This window comes from Solanum verrucosum, unplaced genomic scaffold, assembly GCF_900185275.1.
Source record: "Solanum verrucosum unplaced genomic scaffold, falcon-dt-bn FXZP01000284.1, whole genome shotgun sequence".
NCBI lineage: Eukaryota > Viridiplantae > Streptophyta > Magnoliopsida > Solanales > Solanaceae > Solanum > Solanum verrucosum.
In genome coordinates, this window is record NW_026019936.1 from 726512 (window position 1) to 748068 (window position 21557).

At 27.6% G+C, this 21557-nt stretch overlaps 2 protein-coding genes across 2 annotated transcripts; one reads left to right on the forward strand and one right to left on the reverse strand.

Moving 5' to 3' along the window:
- The first annotated feature begins 915 nt into the window (after positions 1 to 915).
- LOC125836358 (transcription repressor OFP15-like) lies at positions 916 to 1848 on the forward strand. The gene is given in 2 exon segments (XM_049515537.1): positions 916 to 1126; positions 1129 to 1848. Coding segments are annotated over 2 exon segments (909 nt in total). The 3' UTR covers positions 1827 to 1848.
- Positions 1849 to 17678: 15830 nt separating this feature from the next.
- LOC125836473 (transcription repressor OFP6-like) lies at positions 17679 to 18718 on the reverse strand. The gene is made up of 2 exons (XM_049515649.1): positions 18099 to 18718; positions 17679 to 18059 (listed from the first exon to the last, which is right to left on the reverse strand). The coding sequence occupies exon 1, from the start codon at positions 18663 to 18665 to the stop codon at positions 18111 to 18113; it is 555 nt and encodes a 184-aa protein (XP_049371606.1). The 5' UTR covers positions 18666 to 18718; the 3' UTR covers positions 17679 to 18059; positions 18099 to 18110.
- Between the last annotated feature and the right edge of the window lie 2839 nt (positions 18719 to 21557).

Sequence of the window (21557 nt, forward strand, 5' to 3'; positions counted from 1 at the left end):
TTTAATATAAATATTTGATGTAGATAAATTTTTATATCTGATTGATCGTCACAACTCAATACATATCTAAAAGAAGAAAAAACAAAACCCCACAAAATAAAACATATATATTTTTAAAGGTCTGATAAATTTTTACTCACCATCAAACCAACTATTCAAATTTGAAGAGTTAGTTCTCTCCTCTCATTCAAACAAAAAGAAAAGAAAAAGAAAAACATGAAACTCTCTTGTCCCTTCAAGACCTCATCACAATAATTAATGGTGGAGCTAAAATTTTGATTAAAAAATATCAAAATATAAATAAGTAAAATTGCGTAAAAATCAAAGAATAACAATATTCAATATATATACATTAAAATTTATTTTATCTGACTATACAGTGTAAGTTTTCAACGTATATGTTATTCCGCCACTAACAGTGACAACCTCCTCCCCTATTTTTTCATTGGCCTTACTTCTGTTAATTGAATTTAAATTATATACACTAATAATAACAAAAAAAATTATGTAATAACAAGGTTAGTTAATATTTTCATTAAACTACATATCAATTATTATTTACTAAACAATTTATTTATAAAAAATAATCTAATTATATAATATATTTTTCATCGTCAATACATAGAACTTAAATACCACGATAAACTACCTAACATTAATTTCACTCACAACTATTCACAACCAACAATACTCCACATCCCAACATAGCTAGAAGAAGAAAAAACCAAACACCCCCCCCCCCAACCCCAAACCCCAACCCTAACTCCAACCAAATAAAATAAAATAAAAATAAAAGATCCCATTAATTTTTACCCACCATCACACCAACTATTCAAATTTCAAGAGTTAGTTCTCTCCTCTCATTATTTTTCATTTCATTCAAACAAAACAAAACAAAAACAAAAAAGGTCAAATATGAAACTCTCTTCTCTCTTCAAGAACTCATCACAAAATTCCTCTTCTTCTACTCCTACTTCTACTTCTCCTTCTCCATGGCCATGGTCATTACCAACTTGTGGAAAACCTAAAACACTTTCATTTAGATTAGAAAAGAATCAACACAACATTTACAACTCCACTTATCATCTTGATGATATTAATGACACAACAAGTTATAGTTTTGATGACTTTTTAGTGAAATTGATGAAACAAGTTCTTCCTCTACTACAACTATCAATGGTCAAGATTGTATAGAGAAAGTGATTAAAGGGTTGAGATTAGAGAAAGAGAGGTTATTTTTTGAGCCAGAAGAAACAAGTTCAATTCTTGATTTTCAAGAAAACAAGAATATTAGTATTACTAGTACTAATATTAATGTTGTTGATGAAGGTAATATTATTAGTTTTGTTCCAATGGGATTGGATTCAAATGATCCTTTTGTTGATTTTAGAAAATCAATGGAGGAAATGGTGGAAGCATATGAGATTAAAGATTGGGAAAATCTTGAAGAGTTGTTGACTTGTTATTTGAAGGTCAATTGCAAAAGTAACCATGGTTATATTGTTGGTGCTTTTGTTGATTTATTAGTCAATCTTGCAACTTTTAGTGACAACAACAATAATAATATTAATGTTGGTGTTGGCGTTGGTGCTGGTGTTGGTGTTGGTGTTGATGAGTCTACGATAATAATGACAACTATTGATGAAGAACAACAATGTTTATCATCTTCAACAACAACAACAACAACAACAAGTCATTCTTTCACATCTCCATTGTCATTTTGTTCTTCTTCTTGTTCTACTAGTTCATCTATTACTAGTACTAGTACTTGTTTGTCTTTGTTGTTAGAAGAAGATGAGGTTATTCAAAGAAAAAAACAATGTTGATAGCATTGTTTTATTATCTTTTGATTTTGGAACAAAGAAATTAGAAAAAAAAATGTAAAATGTATATGTATACTAGTGGAGTAGTAGTTCTATTTTTTTTTTTGCTTCTATAAAGTTGTTGTTGACTCACTTTTAATGTTTTTGATCTCTTTTTAGTAGTAGTAGTAGTAATTTTTGTTATTTCTTCTTGTTGGTGTAGTTAGCAAGTGCATTAAATTAATTGTAGTGTTTTATTTATATTAAATATTATTGCATAAATGTGTTTTTTAAAAATTTTATATCTGAGGTTTGGTTTCTGCTTTGGGGCCTGATTAATACGGGCGTTTGAAGTCTTATTTTAGGAGTAAAACATTTTTTTTTAAATGACTCCGTAAGGTTTGAATTAGATACTTTTAATTAATTAAGGATAAATGCATATTAATCTATTTCACCATATTATATTATGGAATACAATCGAAAGAGTACTTACTAAATTCAAAACTCATGAAGTAGGAGAATAGAGCTAGTGAACGGTCGATAAACAACTTTGATCTTTAGTTCAACTACTAACAAGGGGGTTAGAATTTGACAAATCAAGATGAAAACCTCTGAATTTAATTCATATGTATCCAAAATATATTTTGTGTATACTTTACATTTTTTTAAATTTCATTTTGTGGAATTACTCTGAATATATCATTGAATGGCTTCTTTTTTTTACCAAATTTGTAACAAAATTGTTCTATTAAATGCAGAGCTGAAATTGAAATAAATGTTGGTTGGGTAAATTTAATATTTGAGGACTAAAGAGTTATCCAATGGTACAATAGACAACTGTACACTTTTTTTATGAGTGTCACACCATTATAAATAGCCCAAATGCTATAAACACTATTCAATGACAAAACACACACAATAACACAAATTAGGCAAAAAAAATTATCGTGTATCGAATATTTATTTCAAATCAATAAATACTTAATGTCTCTTTGATATTCTAATTTGTTTAAATTATTGAATCATAAATTAATATTTTATATATATTCAATACATTTCTTAAGTCAAATATTGAGTTTTAACCAAAGTTACTAGTTTCGCTTTTACATATTCGTGGTTATTGTATTTTTACTTCATTAAATCACTTAAGCACGACAAGATGAATTATTTTGATGCAAATACTTTGTGTGGATAAGTATTTACCTTGATATTGTAAACATGTTGTAAGCCTTCACTAGATAACCTAACTTATTTTTTTAACTCACTTTGTTTCAATTTGTTTGTTTGGTTTTGATTTGATACGGAGTTCAAAAATTAAAAATATTTTTAAATCTTGTGATCTTAAACTAAAAACGTAGAATCCAGAATGTATCAAAATATATTTTAATTTTGTTATCTTAAACAAGTCAGGTGAAAAGTTAAAACTAAATAATTGTCTAAAAAGAAAAACAATACAAATAAATCGACACGTCGCACGTAGGTTAGTAGTCTTTCTATTTATGAACGATTATCAATAATTATATTTTAGATAATCTCATCGTGTATAAAAGCTAGACCCCATTTGGAATGACTTATTTTACGAGTTTTTAAACAGTTTTGTATTGTTTGAATAAAAATAATATAATATAATATGACCAGATTTTGCAGAAATTTGAAGTTTACAACACATACATTAACTGCTGATTAAATAATGAAAGCCCAGATTTTTTTTAAAATTGGAAAGTCATTATCTTGATAGTTACAATACTACTGGGCCTGAATTTTTTGGAGTGGTCCTTTTTTCTGCAAAAATTTATCATAAACATAAACCTAAATTTGTGAGGAAAAAAAATAAAAAATAAAAAGTCACTTTTTTTTATGTCCTTATATGGTGATTGGATTTGATTTCTCAAAGTTAAAAAAGTAGTAATCAATATCGTTGGCCTCTATGGTAGAATCAATCGAGGGACTTGAGAAGCGATGATTCATTTTATTACAGATGTCAGACGTTTAAGTTTTTTATATTGAAGAAATTTTTTGAGGATTTTCGACCAATTTAAATGGGCACATTATATAACTTTGAAATTCTTGAGAATTCTTTCTACAAACTCATACATCACATGCATCACAATATTGTGTTGCAATATCGTGATGCGTGTTTTACCATTTTGAATGTTCGACGTAGCCACTTGTATGATATTTTTATTTTAATGATCTAAACTTAACATGCGATCGAAGAATATGATTTGGAATATTTTAAATAATAGTTGAAATTGTAAAATATCCTTTTTCTATTTCAACTTTGAATTATACTCTTTTTTTTACTTTCAAAATACAATGAAATCATGTCTAATTAGTCTTTGGTTAAACTAATTCAAATTTTCAGAAACTGGTACAAAATCAAGATTTTCACTAAAAAAGATTTAAAATATAAATAAATAAATACAAAAAAAAAGTGATCGAGGGAATTCGGTAATTATCATCTACCATATATATAAACCTCATTAATAACTATGTCTCAGTTGCAAAATAAGTCGGAATCAACTATATAAAACCCTTTTATACCCCCTATCTCCGACCCTCCTCCCCCCTCTCGGGGGCAGGGACGGGGAGGGGTTGGGGTGCAGGGGGGGGGGGAGGTTGAATAATGAAAAACAAGATGTTGGAGGGAAATTTTTGTTTTGTTTTAGGGTAGGGTTACCTTATCACTTCAATCCTCACTGGCTAAATGGATTTGTTTTTGGAGTAGAAAAGAATAGAGAAAGAAACAAGAAACCTTATGGGATCGAAAGGGAGAATGTCACTGCCACAAGATTAAACTCCATGTGTTTTTGTGGTCCTTATATTATAAAAACTATATTATATACTAATTACCATATATACTTCTCTAAATTCTTATTTATCATACAATGACACTAGTTCCATTTGAGCACCTATTACATGACCTATCATAATTTTTGGTGTGAGACTGCTTCACTCTTAATCAGAAGTTTTGAGTTTGAGTTGTAGATACGGAAAAAATTCTAATAGGAGTGCCAACTCTGAATGGACCTAGTAATGCGCGATTCGGATTCAGTCGAGACTTCGAAGAAACTACCTATTACATGTGCATTTGTTCAGTCGGTAGAGTTATAATTTTTATTAAGAAAATTTAAAATATAAAAAAATAAATATACGAAAAAGTCATAAAAATTCAATATCTATTATAAATACAGACATAAAATGGAAATTGTGGCTCCTCCCCTTCATTGCATGAGTTTATAATGGATATTGCTTTTCAACATTTTCTGAAACTATATGCATGTCTGATGAACAACTTGTGTAGCTTAACAACAAAAAAATCAACAATAATATTAATGGGGGTTATTAAAAAAAATAGTTAGCAATGACCTATTTAGTGGTAGATTATATTAGCGATGAATTTCATAATTAGTTTCAATTTTTTTATAGCTATATACACATGATTTGTGTGTTATAAATGAAAATTATTTTTCGTGTGAACTATCATCCAATATATGAAATAGCATAGGTGGATTCAATCTTTCAATATTATAGGTTCGAGTTCGAAATTCTACTACAACTCATTTGATATATCTGAATTTGAAATCTATTATTTATATTTATTTATCACTTTACATGTACATCTAAAAGTAATGCATCAAAGTCAATACTACTAAATTTGAATAAATCCATAAACTACCTCTACATTCAATTGCTCGAAAATAACTTTTATTATAATCTATCGCTAAATAGAATTAATCATGAATTTTGGTATATATTTTTTTTTATTTCCTTGATAAAAGTATGTGGTTGTCTTCAACATTTAAATATTGATTGGCCAATAATGAAAAAACAAATTAATTCAGAATAAGAAAGGAATAGAAGAGTGAATAATAAATAATATATTTTACACGGTTTTTCATAAATAAAAATCTAAAAAGGACCACAAAACCAACAATTTTTTTTGGAAACAACTTAGCATAATATACTCCACTATTTATGCTCTCTCTCCCAAAAATCGAGTACTTTATATAGCAATGTAAAAATAAATAATAATAAATAAAGAAAATACCAAAAATTAATTATTGTCAACTATCCAACTTAACGTTACAAAAAAAAACTATATTATATATACTTAAATAAAGTATATTATTGCTAATATAACTAAATGATGGCCTTAATCTCAGCGCCAAGATTCTTTTTTCTGAGTGGCGAACCTTCTAATTAAACTTTGTGCTATTAATCATTTTTTATATGGAAAAGTTTCACGTTAATCAATTCTCTCTCTGTCCCTAATTACTTGTTCATTTTTCCTTTTTTAGTTGTCTTTAATTACTTATCCATTTTGACAAATCAAGAAAGGACAATTTTTTTTTACTTATTATACCCTCAATTAATTACTTTGAAAAAAGTAGAACTTCTTTTTAATTCATCCACTTCATAATTAATAGGGGATAAAATGATAAACTCACTATGTTAATTATTGCTTTCTTAATAGGTGTGTCAATATTAAAGTGGACAAGTAATTAAAGACAGAGAGAGTAATAAATAAATATGAGTCTAACTCAATTTTAAAAATTATTTGAATCATAAAAATTAAGTAAGTCCAGGATTTCATCCATCATGATATATCATATTCGTCATCCCCCCCCCCCCCCTTCCCCCAGTTGCGCACATTCGAGCACGGTCTAGTCGTAGGGTGTTCTGTTCACATTCAGACGTTGTTTGATTTCAGTTCGTAATATCGAATGATTTGATTCTGATATCATGATAAATGGATTTTGAATCTAACTCAACCACAAAAATTAGTTTAAAGCGGAGGATCTGATTCTGACTCTAACTCTGTGACATTAAGGGCATAGTTCATTTTGAGATTTTTCTTTTAGCTAAAACAACTATTAAAATAAAATGAAAAGAATAAATAATTAATGCTAAGTTGAACTAAAAATATATATGATATATTGATTTCATTTTAATTTTATCCAAAATTATTTGTGGGGTTTCATAGAAGCATTTCTACATAAGCTATGCCGTATGTTTTTGTCTTATTTCAAGACAAGATATATCTATCTTTGTCTTTGCTTGTATTGTTATTCGAGAAAATTAATTAATTTTGTGGCTGTAAAAAATAAGTACAATCTATATATCTAATTATAAACCTAAATAGTTTTTAAAATTTGTGAAATTAAAAAATATTTGATTAATTTGATATATTGGATAAAATATTATGGTATATAAATTTTGAATCGTGAATAGATAATTTTGGTATAATTTAGTTATCAATTAGGAATTTTTGGGTTAAATTAAGGTTATTTTAGGATTATAATCTTGAAATTATAACCGAGATAAATAATCGCAACCAAACACTAAACCAAATCCCAAAGGTATTATTTTGTACTTAGCTAATATAATATAGAATAACACTAAAGCATATTAATTAATACACGAAATAAAACATCAAAAAATAAATTTCCATTTATTTTGATAAATAATGAACTAGAATGAGTCAGGTTTTGGTACCATGATAAAAGAAATAGATCGATATTGAACTTAACTTAACCTCACAGTAGAGAATTATCCAAAAGCATATAAAAAATCTATGTTCCCATCCTACAAATGATGTGAGACTCCAACATATTTATCTTTTGTTTCTATTATCATTAATACTCTTTTAAATTTATTAAATTTAAAAATAAACTCACATTTTAAATTTCGCCTTTAAATTATATTTTAGTATAAAAAATACTACTCTTTTTTGTTATAATTCTTACATTACTAATCTCTATAATAATATAAATTCTATATTATAATTCCTATATTTTGTTAACCTGCACATATTTTAGTGAGTTGATTGTGTGATATTTTATATGAGTAAATTTTGAGTTTCGACCTATATTAACCTATTAAAAATTATGGATAACAAGCATTTCGAACCTGAGAAAAAACAAACCACACTTTGATTAAAATTTAAAAGTTAAAACCATTAAAAATAGATAATTTGAATGTTGATCCCAGAAAATGAACAAATCAATAGGCCTTTAATCTGCAGGCTGTAAGCTGTCAATAAACAGGAAATAATTAATTTTTATTATTTAAAATTTCGAGGTCATCTTCTCTGTTAATTAATGACCATTAATGAAAGTTTCATTTCCAAGAACAATTAAAAATTCATTATAATGACCAAATACAAATGGTACAGAAGTTGGTACCCCTCATTTTTTATTTTTTTATTTTGAGTTTATGAATTGTTGTATGGGCTAAAGCCCAATAATATTTTGTCATTCTTATATTCAAATTTTGTATGGATTTAAATGTAGACCTCATAATATATTATGGACCCAATTAATGGTACATTACTTCATAGATTGATGGTCAAATTCAAAAAGTCCATTTTCTAATGTATATTGCTTTGATTACACTTTCTTTAGTCGATCTATCGAAAATAATATTTTTGCCTCACAAAGGTAGAAGTAAAGTTTGTGTCTATTTGATTGTTTTCAGATTCACTTGTGAAATTTTACTAGATATATGTTATTGTGGAAGATTATCCCATAATTCTTTGTAAAAGCTCTTTTTAATTTTGTATTGTGTCATTTAAAATACATTAATCATCGATTATATGTTATATTCTTCGTTGGACCTTGTTATCATGTAGAAAGGGTCGTTAGAGCAATTGTTTTGGGCCTTTCACAATTATTGATATATTTGATCAGAGCGAGGAAGATGTTCTTTAAAATAGATCATTCTATATAAAAAGAATCATTTATTTCTTTTATTTCCAACCACCTTTAATACTAGTTTTAAAACTATTACTCCCCGTATTTTAATTTGTTTATCTATTTTTCTTTTTAATCTGTTTAAGAAATATCTCTTTCATTTCTTAGCAACTCCTTAATTCCAACTTTATGACATGTTTAAGACCGCAAAATTAAAGAACACTACATGTTTAAGACCACGAGATTAAAGAACACTTCAGTACATTCGACATATCTTTAATTTAAGAACAGAAAATTTAAAAGTCTTTTTTACTTTCTTAAACAATCACGTCAAGACAAAATCAAACAAACAAATTGAATGTTAATCCCTCAGTTTCAATATATGTGACACACTTTCTTTTACCATCAGTCCCAAAAATGACATAATTTTATATTTAGTAACAATTTAATCTTAAAATATCCATTTTACCCTTAATGAGCCAATTTATAACCATACATTGTTATGACTTATTTTTATACCACGGATTTTTTAAAAAAAAAACATATTTAACCCCGTGCTCAGTCAAATTACATCATAGAAATTGAAATGGAGAAATCTTTATTTTAAAGGATTAAAAAAAAAAATTTTGACAATGGGATCCCTATGATGATTTCTAGGTAGATAACTTGCAAACAAGGACTTTAATAACTTGTTTTGGGAATTTGCAAGGAAAGAGACTTATGAATCTGAATCTGAGATATATGAACTGTCAAAATAATGATACAAGTTTTCCTATATTGAGTGTCAACTTATCTATGAGATTTTGCATTCAATGCTAATGTATATATGCAATCAAGGATTCCACCAGTAACTTGTGATCACATGACTAGGGTGTTGTTAATTAATTTCTAGCCCTTTGGGTTGGGGGTAAGGTAGTCGGACGATAGCAGATTTAAAATTTAAAATGTCACTATATTCATCGAACCTTTTTAGTCGGGGTGGAGGAATTAAGATAAAGTAGAGACGATGTTAAATTTTGAAATTTATGAGTTCGAATGTTTTGCCCTAAATGCACCCATTGAGGCATACGAAATCGATGACATTTTTTTTTAAAAAAAATAGTACTCCTTTCGTCCCATTAGAATCAGATTAGAAACCATATGGTATGAAAACATTTTTAGCTAGTCGTTTTAATTGATTAATCGTAATAATTTGTAAATATATTCAGTATATCTAACAAGTATCTTATTTGTATCTATACTGATTATTCATGAATTTTCTTATTGACTAAAGATTATATACAAGAAAAATACAAATTTGTCATGAAATATTTATGAAAGACAAATTCATCACAAAATTCTAATGTTTACAAACTTTGTGAGGAATTTATGGAAAATTTTAATATATTATTCCATGGAAAAAAAAAAAACTTTACCAGATGACTATTTTATATTATTCCATGGCAAAAGTTTCAAATAAAAAAGTAGTTAATATTGCAAATCAAAACTTTACATCTCATTGGGGCAAAATAATAGTTTCTACCCCCACTTTCCCCTAAACCAAATATAATAATCCTTTTTTTATTATTATTATTTTCTTTTTTATATATGGGACTTACATTTTTATCAAATCTTTAATATGGGATAAGAACTCAATTGCTCCAACTATTAACTATCATTTTTATTTGTCAAATCTGTTTGAAGGCAATTCCATTTTTCTTTTCTCTTTTTAAAAAAAGTTAAATAAAAAATTTTAAGATTAATGTTATAAGCAACATTGCTTAAGTCCTTTAGAGATTATTTTTCTTAAATTTAACTTGACTTTTGAAGTAGAGAAAGAGAAGGCTCAATTGGAGTGAACTTGAGTTGAGTGGAGACAGATCGAAAGAAATTAGATAATATTTGTTACCTTACTGTAACTTAAATCCAAAACGTATCAATTCAAATTACGTCATATAAATTAAAACAGAATGATTATAACTTTCATAGGACCTAATTAATGTCTTTATCAAACCACAAACATTGTCTTCTCCATTTAGAGAAATAATTGGATCTAAAACTTACTCACTTCTCTTTCAAACACTTTTTATCATGTCCAAAATGTGTTGTTACTTTCCAGCCTATTTTTTCCTTAATTTTTTTTCTTTCTGTCTCTTCCTATTTGGAGACAAACAATATTGTCTCCCATTAAGAAAACAACTAAATAAGAACTTAGATAATGTTTGTATTTTTGTCTACTTATCAACATACTGTTTATTCATCTCTAACTAATCATAAAACTTCACCTAAATATGTGATAGGATATTCAGCGCTTTCATTCTTAATCAGAAATTTCAAATTTAAATATCAAAATAAAATTTATTTTTTCCTTTCAATGAATTTTAAATTTTTAATTAACTAGGTCACTAAATTTTGAATATTAAATAATTAAACAAAACATAGAAAATGACATTTTTTTTAAATGAACTTAAAGTTTTAATTATAGGAGTATTACTTTTGAGTCTTGAAGATTTGTGAAATGTCTTGTCTCATTACCAAGTATGCATGGTATTTGTCCATATTTATTTAGCTTTATTGTTATTTTTTAAAAAGAAGAACCTAGATGGTAAATGACCTTTACTAATCAACATGACTTGTAGTAGGATAGTTATAAATAAAGTGGAGTCAAGAATTTGACGAAAAATGTGTAAATTTTCTTCTCTATTGTATTAAAGATGTGTAAAATTAAATATTCATTCATAATTATTACTATTATTTAACCTCTGTACACTACATAATTTTTCAATAAAAAATGTGTATCGGACCATCATTTGCCTAAGATGACTCCATCCATTATTATAATCCATTCATCCTTAATTAGACGTCTGAAATTTGAACTCTTAAAATCTAAAAATCCTATTGGAGACTCTATCCTAAAAAAAAATGATCCTTACTTTATAGATATTTTAACTAACTAGGACAAGACTTGACACAATTCCACCAATCAAACCACATTTTAAAGTCTCAATCTTAATGCTCCAAACCAAAACCATTATTGCTAGTAACTAGTTAAGAATCACAAATTCATTTCTTTTATCTTTTTGTAAATATGGGACTCTAGAGTCTAGTATTTTGTCTATTAATCTTTAACAATGAGGTGATGTGATTAATAACTAAATTGCTCCAACAACTATCATTTCAATGGAGTCACTTTCTGTTTCTATGCACATTTGACATGATACCACTACTTGGAGATCTTATGTTATAAAATTGTAATGAATTTTGATATGTATTTACTTATTTTGGTGTGTGTGGGGTTCCCACCTATATTAGCTACACTATAGTCACTATATTATTATTTTTAAACATAAGGCATTAAATTTGTATAAATATTATTATCACAAAAAGTCACTAGACACTTAGAGGGTAATTGTGAGAAAAAAAATTAACTAGGAAAGTTCCATCGAAATCTCAAAGTGCAATACAAAAAACGACATAAGACATAATAAACAAATTAAAACAGAGGAAGTAATAAATATTACACCTCCAAATGACTTTTGGATTATTTTTTAAAATAGAAAATAAGTTAAGCAATAATTAGAATTTTCAGTTCCATGAAAACTTATACAACAATACTTTAAGATTTTTTTTTTACTAACCACTCTCCATTTTTGGACTTAGGTTTATATTAGTCCCTTAAAAATATTCCTAAGCAATTTTTGTCCTTTTAAGTTTCCTAAACCTTGGAGTATATTTGGTTTCATAAAAAGAAAATTTGCAAATTTCATTTGTTAGATTTGTCGAGAACTATGGGAAAAAAATTAACTCAAAATATCAGAAAAATTCCATTAAATTCTAAAACTATAACATTAAAAACTATATTAGATATAAAATAGATCATCAATAATAGAAGTTTTAGCTCAAAAATGTACACAAACTCTAGAGAGTAGACAAAAGAAATAGTCTCAAAACCACACCTCCAAATAACTTTTGTAGATTTTTTCTATATATTAATATTGACAACAAATAAAATTTATAGTAAGAAAAAATTGTTAAAATTTTAAAAAATGACGGAGCCATATACACTTGAGGAGTGTCGATTTACACTCTTCTATTGGAAAATTACACTATGTATCTAGGTAAAAATATAATTTCTATGTATCTATATTACATATTGACATTCTTTAACTCTACACGATATTAATTATTTTTATATTTTAACACTCCTTAATTAAAATTCTTGTTCCGCTACTGTTTTCTAACCATCTATTTAGAGTTGACAATTCTACTTTTGTAGTCCCACATGTTTCCAATAAACTTGTTTTTGCCCCTACTAACTTTCTTCTCAAACAAAAATAACCACAATTTGAAAATCTATTTTCTTTTTTGTACAAACAACTCTCCAATTTTTAGAAACAATTGGACCCAAATCTTTTTCATTTCTTTTTCAAATACCTTTTTGTAGGTCTAAATATCCAATTATTTTCCAGCTTTTGTACTTTCATGTTATTCTTTTGTCCTATCACTCTGTCTCTTTTTTGTTGTCAAATAAATAATGTCTTCCATTAAGAAAACAAATTAACATGAAATAAAATATAGCTAGGTATTTTTTTTCTTCATCATATAAGTTGGGGATAATTACGAATCTGAATCATTGATATTCTAGATTACAAAATATACTTTATATTAAATATAGTAATATGTTATACTGAATATATATATTATTTGGATGTATATATTGTGTATAGTTTAATCATGTTGATAAACTAATTAATCGGAAGATATATTCTTAATTTTAACTATCAAGTCAATGAGAAAAGTCCAGCTAGAAAAGATACAGATATTTTGAAGTCCAATTATTAGGACCATTTGTTTTTTAAAAAAAAAAAAAAAAAAAAAGGGAAAATGTTTCAAATTAGTTTTTGAGTTTTTGAAATGATCCAATTTTATTCTTTGTTAGTAATTGAAGCCAAATATATGGCTTTTATTATAGGTTTGGTTTAAATATATCTTTACATATTTTACTTAATGTGACTTTTATATTAGGAAAAAGTATTTAAATTTGTTCTTCAAATTATTTGAGATATTTAAATTTGTTCTTAAATTTTGTGAAATTGAGTATATTTATTTTTCTCAACTGTTATTTATCATCATTTTAAATCAATCGTATTATCATAACAATTGATTTTCTCTGCTCTAAAAAACATCATTTGAAGATCACTATTATTTTATCATGCCAATTTATTTTATTATGATTTGAGAAGATCGTTGATGATGAAATTGTGTCAATGAAATTTCAATAATAATCAGGACATTCTCATGATTGACTTAGGTACCACGCCTTGTACATACAAATAATTGGCTCAGGTATCACGCCTGTTATGAGATATCTACATGGTTGATTCGGTACAACGCTGGTAAAAATTACTAAAGATTGACATGTGTACCACGTCTGGTACATTGACTGGATCTGACCGATAATCCTATCAGTACACTATGAATTTTGCGGACTGATACTGCATTTACTATTTCTTAGTTGAGTACATGGCATATTTCAACGACTGCTTCACGACTTCCACTGTAATCCTAGCGTTAATCGAATGATTGCCATGAATATTTCTAGTCCATTTCTAAGATCGGGACTTTGTTTAGTTTTTTTTATTTTGGAGTTGCATCCCTATATTTTAAATTACATAAATATCTTGAAATATGACTTTCAATTTCTAGGGGGTTCTTCCACAATATTTGATGACTATGAATTTTTAATTATGAAACATATCTTGTTTTTAAGTGTTGGAGCTACTTCGTTTTTGTTATTTGTTGATGTATGTTAATAGTTAGTTGATTCTTTCACCAAAAATTAGCATGTTAGTCACCTCACTCAAGATGGATCAAATTGTAACATATTTACAAAAAAAATTTAAAAATTTTATAAATAATATAAACTATTTTACCTAATTTAAAATATATAATTATTTTTCATTGGATATTTGATATTGACTACTAACAAAAAGTCTAGGCAACAAAGCCACAAAAGCTAAGTACAAGGGAGCTCGTGAACATTTTATTTTCCAATGTGTAATGATTATTAGCAATGTTGAAATAGCAAGTTGGTTGTTACCCAAAAAAAAAAAAAAAAACTGAATAAAGACAATTCTGCCTAATATTTCATCCGTCCAGTTTTATTTATCATATTGCATTTAAAAAAAATTAATTTGATTATTTTTTAAAATTAAATTAAATTATATTAATTCGATATTTTAAACAAATTTTTTTAGATATTCAAAAAACTATACGAAAAACTATGTAATTTTTTACATATCAATATTATGAAAAAATAAATCGTAAAATGTTAGTCAATTTTTTATAATTTAACTCTAAAAAAAATATGATAATTAAAAGTAAACGAACGTAGTAATAATTACTGGCACCAAAGACATAGTTTAATTATTAAAAACAACTTCTTCTCTTTTTTTGTACTTTAAGCAATTGAAAAGCCTTAAAAGAAGAGGGTTGTTTTCTTGTGAAATTAAAAACTTTTGTACTGAAAAGTTTGATTAAATATGAATATTAATTGCCTTGGTAAAGTAACCCTATCATAATTCGCATGACATAATGAGTAAATTCACTCCATTCCTGTATTTTTACTCCTCCATCTTATCAAAAATAAATTATTTATTTAATTTTAAAAAATAAAAAATAATATTTTATATTTATCATTAAATATTAAATAATATCATTAAAATAAATTTATAATATTTAAAGAATAAAAATGAACTAAGGGAGTATCTTGTTTGCTTTGAATTTGTGAAAATGGTACATCACTTTAGTGAATACCCCGTCCTTTATTATGACTAAGACTATGCGGGGTCGTTTGGTTTGAAAATTAGTTATGATGGGATAAATTATGTTGGGATAAGTTATGTTGGGATTAGTTATGATGGGATAAGTTGTGTTGGGATTATTTTTTATTGAGTGTTTGGTTTGTTTTATTCAAAATAATAAATTTTAAGAACAATTTATTTGTTTACAAAAATACCCTTCATTAATGTAAAAAGTGATATAACAAAAGGGTTGAAAGAGACATTTTTGTCATTTACCTATTTTATCCCGGGATAAGTTATCCCGGGATTACTATACCACCCCAAGAGAGGGATAACTTATCCCGGTATTAATTATTAATCCCGGGATAAGTTATCCCGAACTTGCCAACCAAACAACAAAATAAGCGGTACTATAATTTAATCCCGGGACTATTTGGTATTATCCCTCACACCAAACGACCCCTGCATGTTTAATCACATTTAACACTCTGTTCAGATAATTATTACGTATTGTTTGATAATGTATCATAGTATATTGTATAATAAAATTTAAATAATAATTAATACATACATTATATTCAAACTAATAATACAATACAATTAGTAGCAACCATCCAAACAAGTTACGGATCCTTCAAAAATAACCTCTCTGTTTTTAATAATCTCGAGATAATTTGCAATCGCTACAATCTCTGTTCTTCGAGTGAACAGTCTATAGTGAGTACTTTATGTGTGCCGGATAAATTCCTTCATTGTGTAATAGTCTGCAAATCATACAGGAGATGTAAATCGCACTAACCAAGCCCTATGTGACAGATTCGACTCAAAAGACATTAAGAAAAATTCAATTCCTAATCATTTGTATAGATATCACCCTCCAAACTAACCGAACGAAATGGATTAAAAAATAACTTTTTCATCTTCATAAAACATTTAACTTTTTAGTGGGGGTGGGGGCATTTTCACATGTCAAGGCAGGGGAACAATCAAGAGGGGATGACCACATTTGAGTTTTAATGATAATTAAATTGTTGGTATGTGTACAAACTTCCAAACCTCACATAAAACCTATTTACCACTCTCATTTAATTGCATTTAAAACAATTGTCTCTTTTGTTATTTTATATTTATGCATTTATTTATATTTTATGGTCCATTTTCCAAATTATTTTATTTTATTTTATTTTTCCAAATCCCAATGTCTATATTTCCCCACCATAAGAGGACTGCAGCTCCAAACCCATGAAGGATCTTTGACCAAAGTATATTTTAGAATTCATAGAATAGAATAAAAGAATAGAAGCATCAAATTTCAGAGTATTACTCATCTTTGTTCCCTTTATATAAATATAATAAACAATTGAAATTTTCATTATTTAATATTTTGATCCAAATTATGGAGGGAAAAAGGAAGGAAAATCACTTTTAAGTCAAAATAGGCTCCCTAAAATCACATCTAAGATCTAAAATAATCGTTTGAAAATTAACTGCATATCTGAAGTTAGTTCGTCTGTATAAACGACTCCTCAATAGAAGGTTCACACAATAAGCCTATTAGTTTAGTAATAGAGTGCCTCTATGTTAATTGTATCGTTACATATGAACTATGAAAATTTTAAATTTTTATTTTATTTTAGTATAGTAAAATAAATGAAAAATTATACCTAAGCTTACATGACCTAAAATTATCATGAGAAAAAAACATCATATTCTTACTCACATCTTCTTACATATTAGTAAATCTTCTTCATGTTTATGCCCTTCGTTCTCTAAATATATTGTCGATACATCAGTTTAATTAATTTTTAAAGTTAAATTAAATTAAAATCACGTAGTACCATTTTATTTTATACTTTTTAATATTCCACAATCATGCTCTGCATGAAAAGTAGTACATATCTTTTTTTTAAGTAGCACCCTTACTTGGACAAAATTAAAGTTACTTTTTGAAATAAACATTTTTCTAGTTTACATCTTTTCACTTTAGAACAAATTATATTTTAGTTTATATAGTTAATTGAAATGCAGATATTTTTTATACAAACTTTAAGACACATTTTACTAATTTCAACTATTTTGCCTGAATTTCAGCAACTGAATTCAACATTATATTTATAAATTTCATTAATATATTTCATTATAAATTCTCTCAAAATGAATTGACATTTAAACTCAAATATTTAAAAAATAAATACAAGCAATTGAAATCAAACTACTTGAAATTTACGTAGTCTTCAAGAGGGAAATGATCTTTATTAAAGTTGTTTTTTTATATTTAGAGTTCAAACTTGAGATTTCATCGATTGCATGAGTGATAATGTTATATATACAGTAGAAGTCGAAAGTTTTAACTAAAATAATAAGTACATCATACAAAATAAAAATAAAATGATGCAGACAGAAAATAAACAGTACATTACTAATAATAGATTACAATTTTCACAGCATTTTTGACCACCCAACTACAAAATACTAACTTAATTAATTTTTTTTCCTCCATAATCAAAAAGGCTGTGAAAATAGAACCCTTTTTTTCCTCCTAATTCTAAAAATTAAAAAAAGCAAAAAACAAAAATACTTAAAAAAAAAAAAAAACACTTACTATAAATAAACTATTTCTAGAAAACCCATTCTATTACTAAATATTTATGGGTCCTATATTGCTCAAAACTCTTTGAATTCCGATATATCGATATTTTCAAAGAATACGAGCAAAATATTAACAACTAGTCTACTAGTACTAAAGAAAATAAAAAGAGTCACGTGACTATTACCTAAAAGTCACGTGACCTCCGCCATGCAAAAACGGCGAAATGGATGTCACGTGAGTATCAGCTATAAGTCACGTGACCTCCGCCATGCAAGAACGGTGAGCTAGCTCCGGCGACTCCTGGCCGGAGAGAAAAAACCCCATTCCAAATTTCGGTAAAAGCCCTAACGATAATCCCATGATAATACGGCGAATTCAACTGCAAAAAACAATTCAACAGCTCTTTCAAATCGTCTTTAGAGTAAATCTCCTTTTCCAAAATCATCTGAAGCATTGACTGACGGAAATCTAGATACGGGTCGTCGGAATCTTTCTCGACGGCGACGCTTTCGCCGCCGATCCGGCCGAATCCTTGAACGGCCTTTGAGGTTCTGAAATCGGAAGATTCATTGGTTGTAGCGTCGGAATGAGGAGAGAAAGTCGTCGTCGTCGTATCCCATGAACTGCAAGAGGAGTAATTTGAGTAATTTTTGTTGTGGGTTTGAGATTTTGGGGATTTTCTGTTACGGGGTTTTGGGTGGAAAATGCTGGAGAGTTTTGGCCGGATGCAACTGCTGCTGCACCCGAGTTTAACGGTGACGTTACTGAGAATGATTCTTCTCCGGTGAGTTGACATTGCCGGAAAAGTAAAAGTTGCAGAGATTTTTATTTTTTTTTTGTTGTTGTTGGGAGAGTGAGGAGGGTGAAGTGAGGAGAAAGTTCATATATAAATGGATCATGTGGGGGTTAAAGGGTCCACGAATAATGGATAGCTAATTTCGAAATTAATTTTAAAATAAATGCATATTAAAATTTCGAAAACAATTTGGAAATAACTTTTTTTCTTTGATTTTTCATCCGGTATTCGGAGCTCATATTGAAGTTTCGACTAAATTCGAATTGCGCATTGTAGGGCTCATTTGAGGGCGGCGCTCCTAACAAGATTTTCTCCATACCCAGGGCTCGAACTCGAGACCTCTGATTAAGGGTAAAACAGTCCCACCAATACACCACAACCCATGTTGGTTTGGAAATAACTTATTCTTACTAAAACGAGCTCAAAAGACATAAGCAAAGAGAAGATATTGTATTTTAATCAGAGGTTTCGAGTTTGACTCTTCATGAGTACAAAGTCGTTTTTTGTTAGGAAACATTTTACCCTTTCAATTTGAAACTTTTTTTTACATGAATCTAAATCTAATCATATTTAATATGAATATCGAACATCGAACGGATAAACAAAAGGAAAAAAAAAGGAGAAGGTATCTTCATGTTGATGATAGTGTGACAACTAGGTGAATCAATTGATTGATGACAGTCTATTTACAATTAGGGTCACCCAATTTTATTTTTTCTTTTCAAGTGAGTTATATATATTTTTGCTTCTGTAAAAATTTATTTGTATTTAATATTTATATCAAGTCAATAAAAATATGACACGTATTAAGATACTTGTATTTATTATTTAAAATTTATAATTAATTAATGTATATAGATCACAATGAGATTTTTTTTGAGATATATAATCTTAGGCATCATATAATTTTCAAAGACTTTCTCTAATTCTTGCTCTAGTTTGCCATTGGCATTAAACATATAGAATTGAGATTGTTTTATGAGAAAAGACATAAAGTGACATCTGAAGTTATCTCGAATTTTTTAAAAATACTTTAATTATGCGAGTGTCCTATTACCCTACAAACTTTTAAATATCTTTGTAAATAGATCAATTTGTCCGATTTTCTCATCAATCTCAGATTTTGAATATGTGTGATGCACACTCTCTCTTTAATTAATTATTTTGATTTAATATTAATAAAATACGGATTTAACCCGACCCGAAATATTGAGCTTGCAACTTCAATAGTATGAACTTGATTCAAATTTCCGTTGGACAATTTTTGAGAATTGTCCAAAAATTGAATCTAAATTTCTTCACCTAAGACTTTCCCAATTTGCTTATTCTTAACCCTAATTTGCAAATTTGAATTGTTAGGAAGCTTACCGATTGGGGGGTTTTGTTGTGTTAAGTTTATTATGGTGCTCATTTTAGCATTGCTCGTTGCTTGGAAATTTTGCCGGAGCTTCATCGCCGGTATTATGATTTTTTCGTCCATTTTGAATGAACTTTTACTATTAGGTATGTTAGGACATGGAAAACTTGTTTTATTTGATAACTTTTTGGTACAAAATTAAAGAACTTCGTAAGGGATACATTTCCATCATCCTTAAGAGCGTAAGGCTACTCATCTATCAACAAAATGTGTGAATGAGCGAAAAACAACTCATCTTCCTACGATAGAAGTAAAACTTCATTATCAATTTTTAGTGAGCTCATTGGGATTGTTGTTTGCTGATTCCCCTAACCTGCACAAGGGAATGTTAAGCCACATCCAGAACAAAAAGAGGTAGAATTGGGGAAGATGATGTTTTTAAAGTAAAAGTAACTAAATACTCATAAAGAAAGATTTGACACTTGGCTTTTTTAATTCGTTTTTGGAAGTAAAAGTTTCCATTCACGCGCTTCATTTGCGTGCAAACAAACATAGGGAGAAAAATGATCAAAATAGTCTATTATAAAGGTATTTAAAAGTTTTGTTGTGTAATAGGACACTCGCATAGTTAAAGTATTTTTTAAAAAATTCGCGACAACTTCATGTGTTACTTCATGAAATTTAATTTTATTTCATTTTTTTAAAAATATAGAAAAAAATTGAGAAAAATATATCTGTCTCTAATTTAAGTGGATTCCTTTTGTCTTGCAAAGTCGTTTTTTTTTAAATTAAAAACTTGCTCTTTCAAGTTCAAATTTTCTTCCTACGAACGTTTGATATCCGATCCGTTGAAAAAAAAGTAGAGCTATAAATATTTCATAAGAAGTGAAATAATTTTATTTATTTTCAAATATAAAATTTATTTTTTGAGAAATTAAAAAAGAAGGATAAAATAACATATAAATGGAAGGTATCTTAATTTTTACGATAGTGTAACAGCTAGTTGACATAACTTATTGATGACAGCCTATTTAGGGTCACCCATTTTTCATTTCCCCTTTTTTTTTAAAGAGTGAGTGATATTAGTATTTTTTTTGTTTAATTTTAATTGTCGTTTTAATTTTTTTCACGCTCATCAAGAAAAATAATATAAGTATAGTTTATCAGCAATTTTTCTAGATTGAACATTTGTGAAAAATATCTTATGGGATTATTTCATCCCACCTTTTATATAAGATATTAAATTCATCATTTTAGTTCAAATGATTGAATGAAATTGTCTCAAAATTGACTAGTACATCAAATTAAATATGGAATAAAATTTATCTCAAAATTATTATCTTTATTCTACGTATTAAATGATCCCTAGAAATATAATTAAAAATAATTGTCGAGTTTTACATTTTCAAAATAACATTTATTTTAAGCGAAAGCGATTGTTAATGAGAGGGAGGAGTTGTAAATATTTGGCTTGAAATTTTGATTATAGAAAAGGTTTCAAATAAATACGTATAATGAAAGGAAATGATATATTT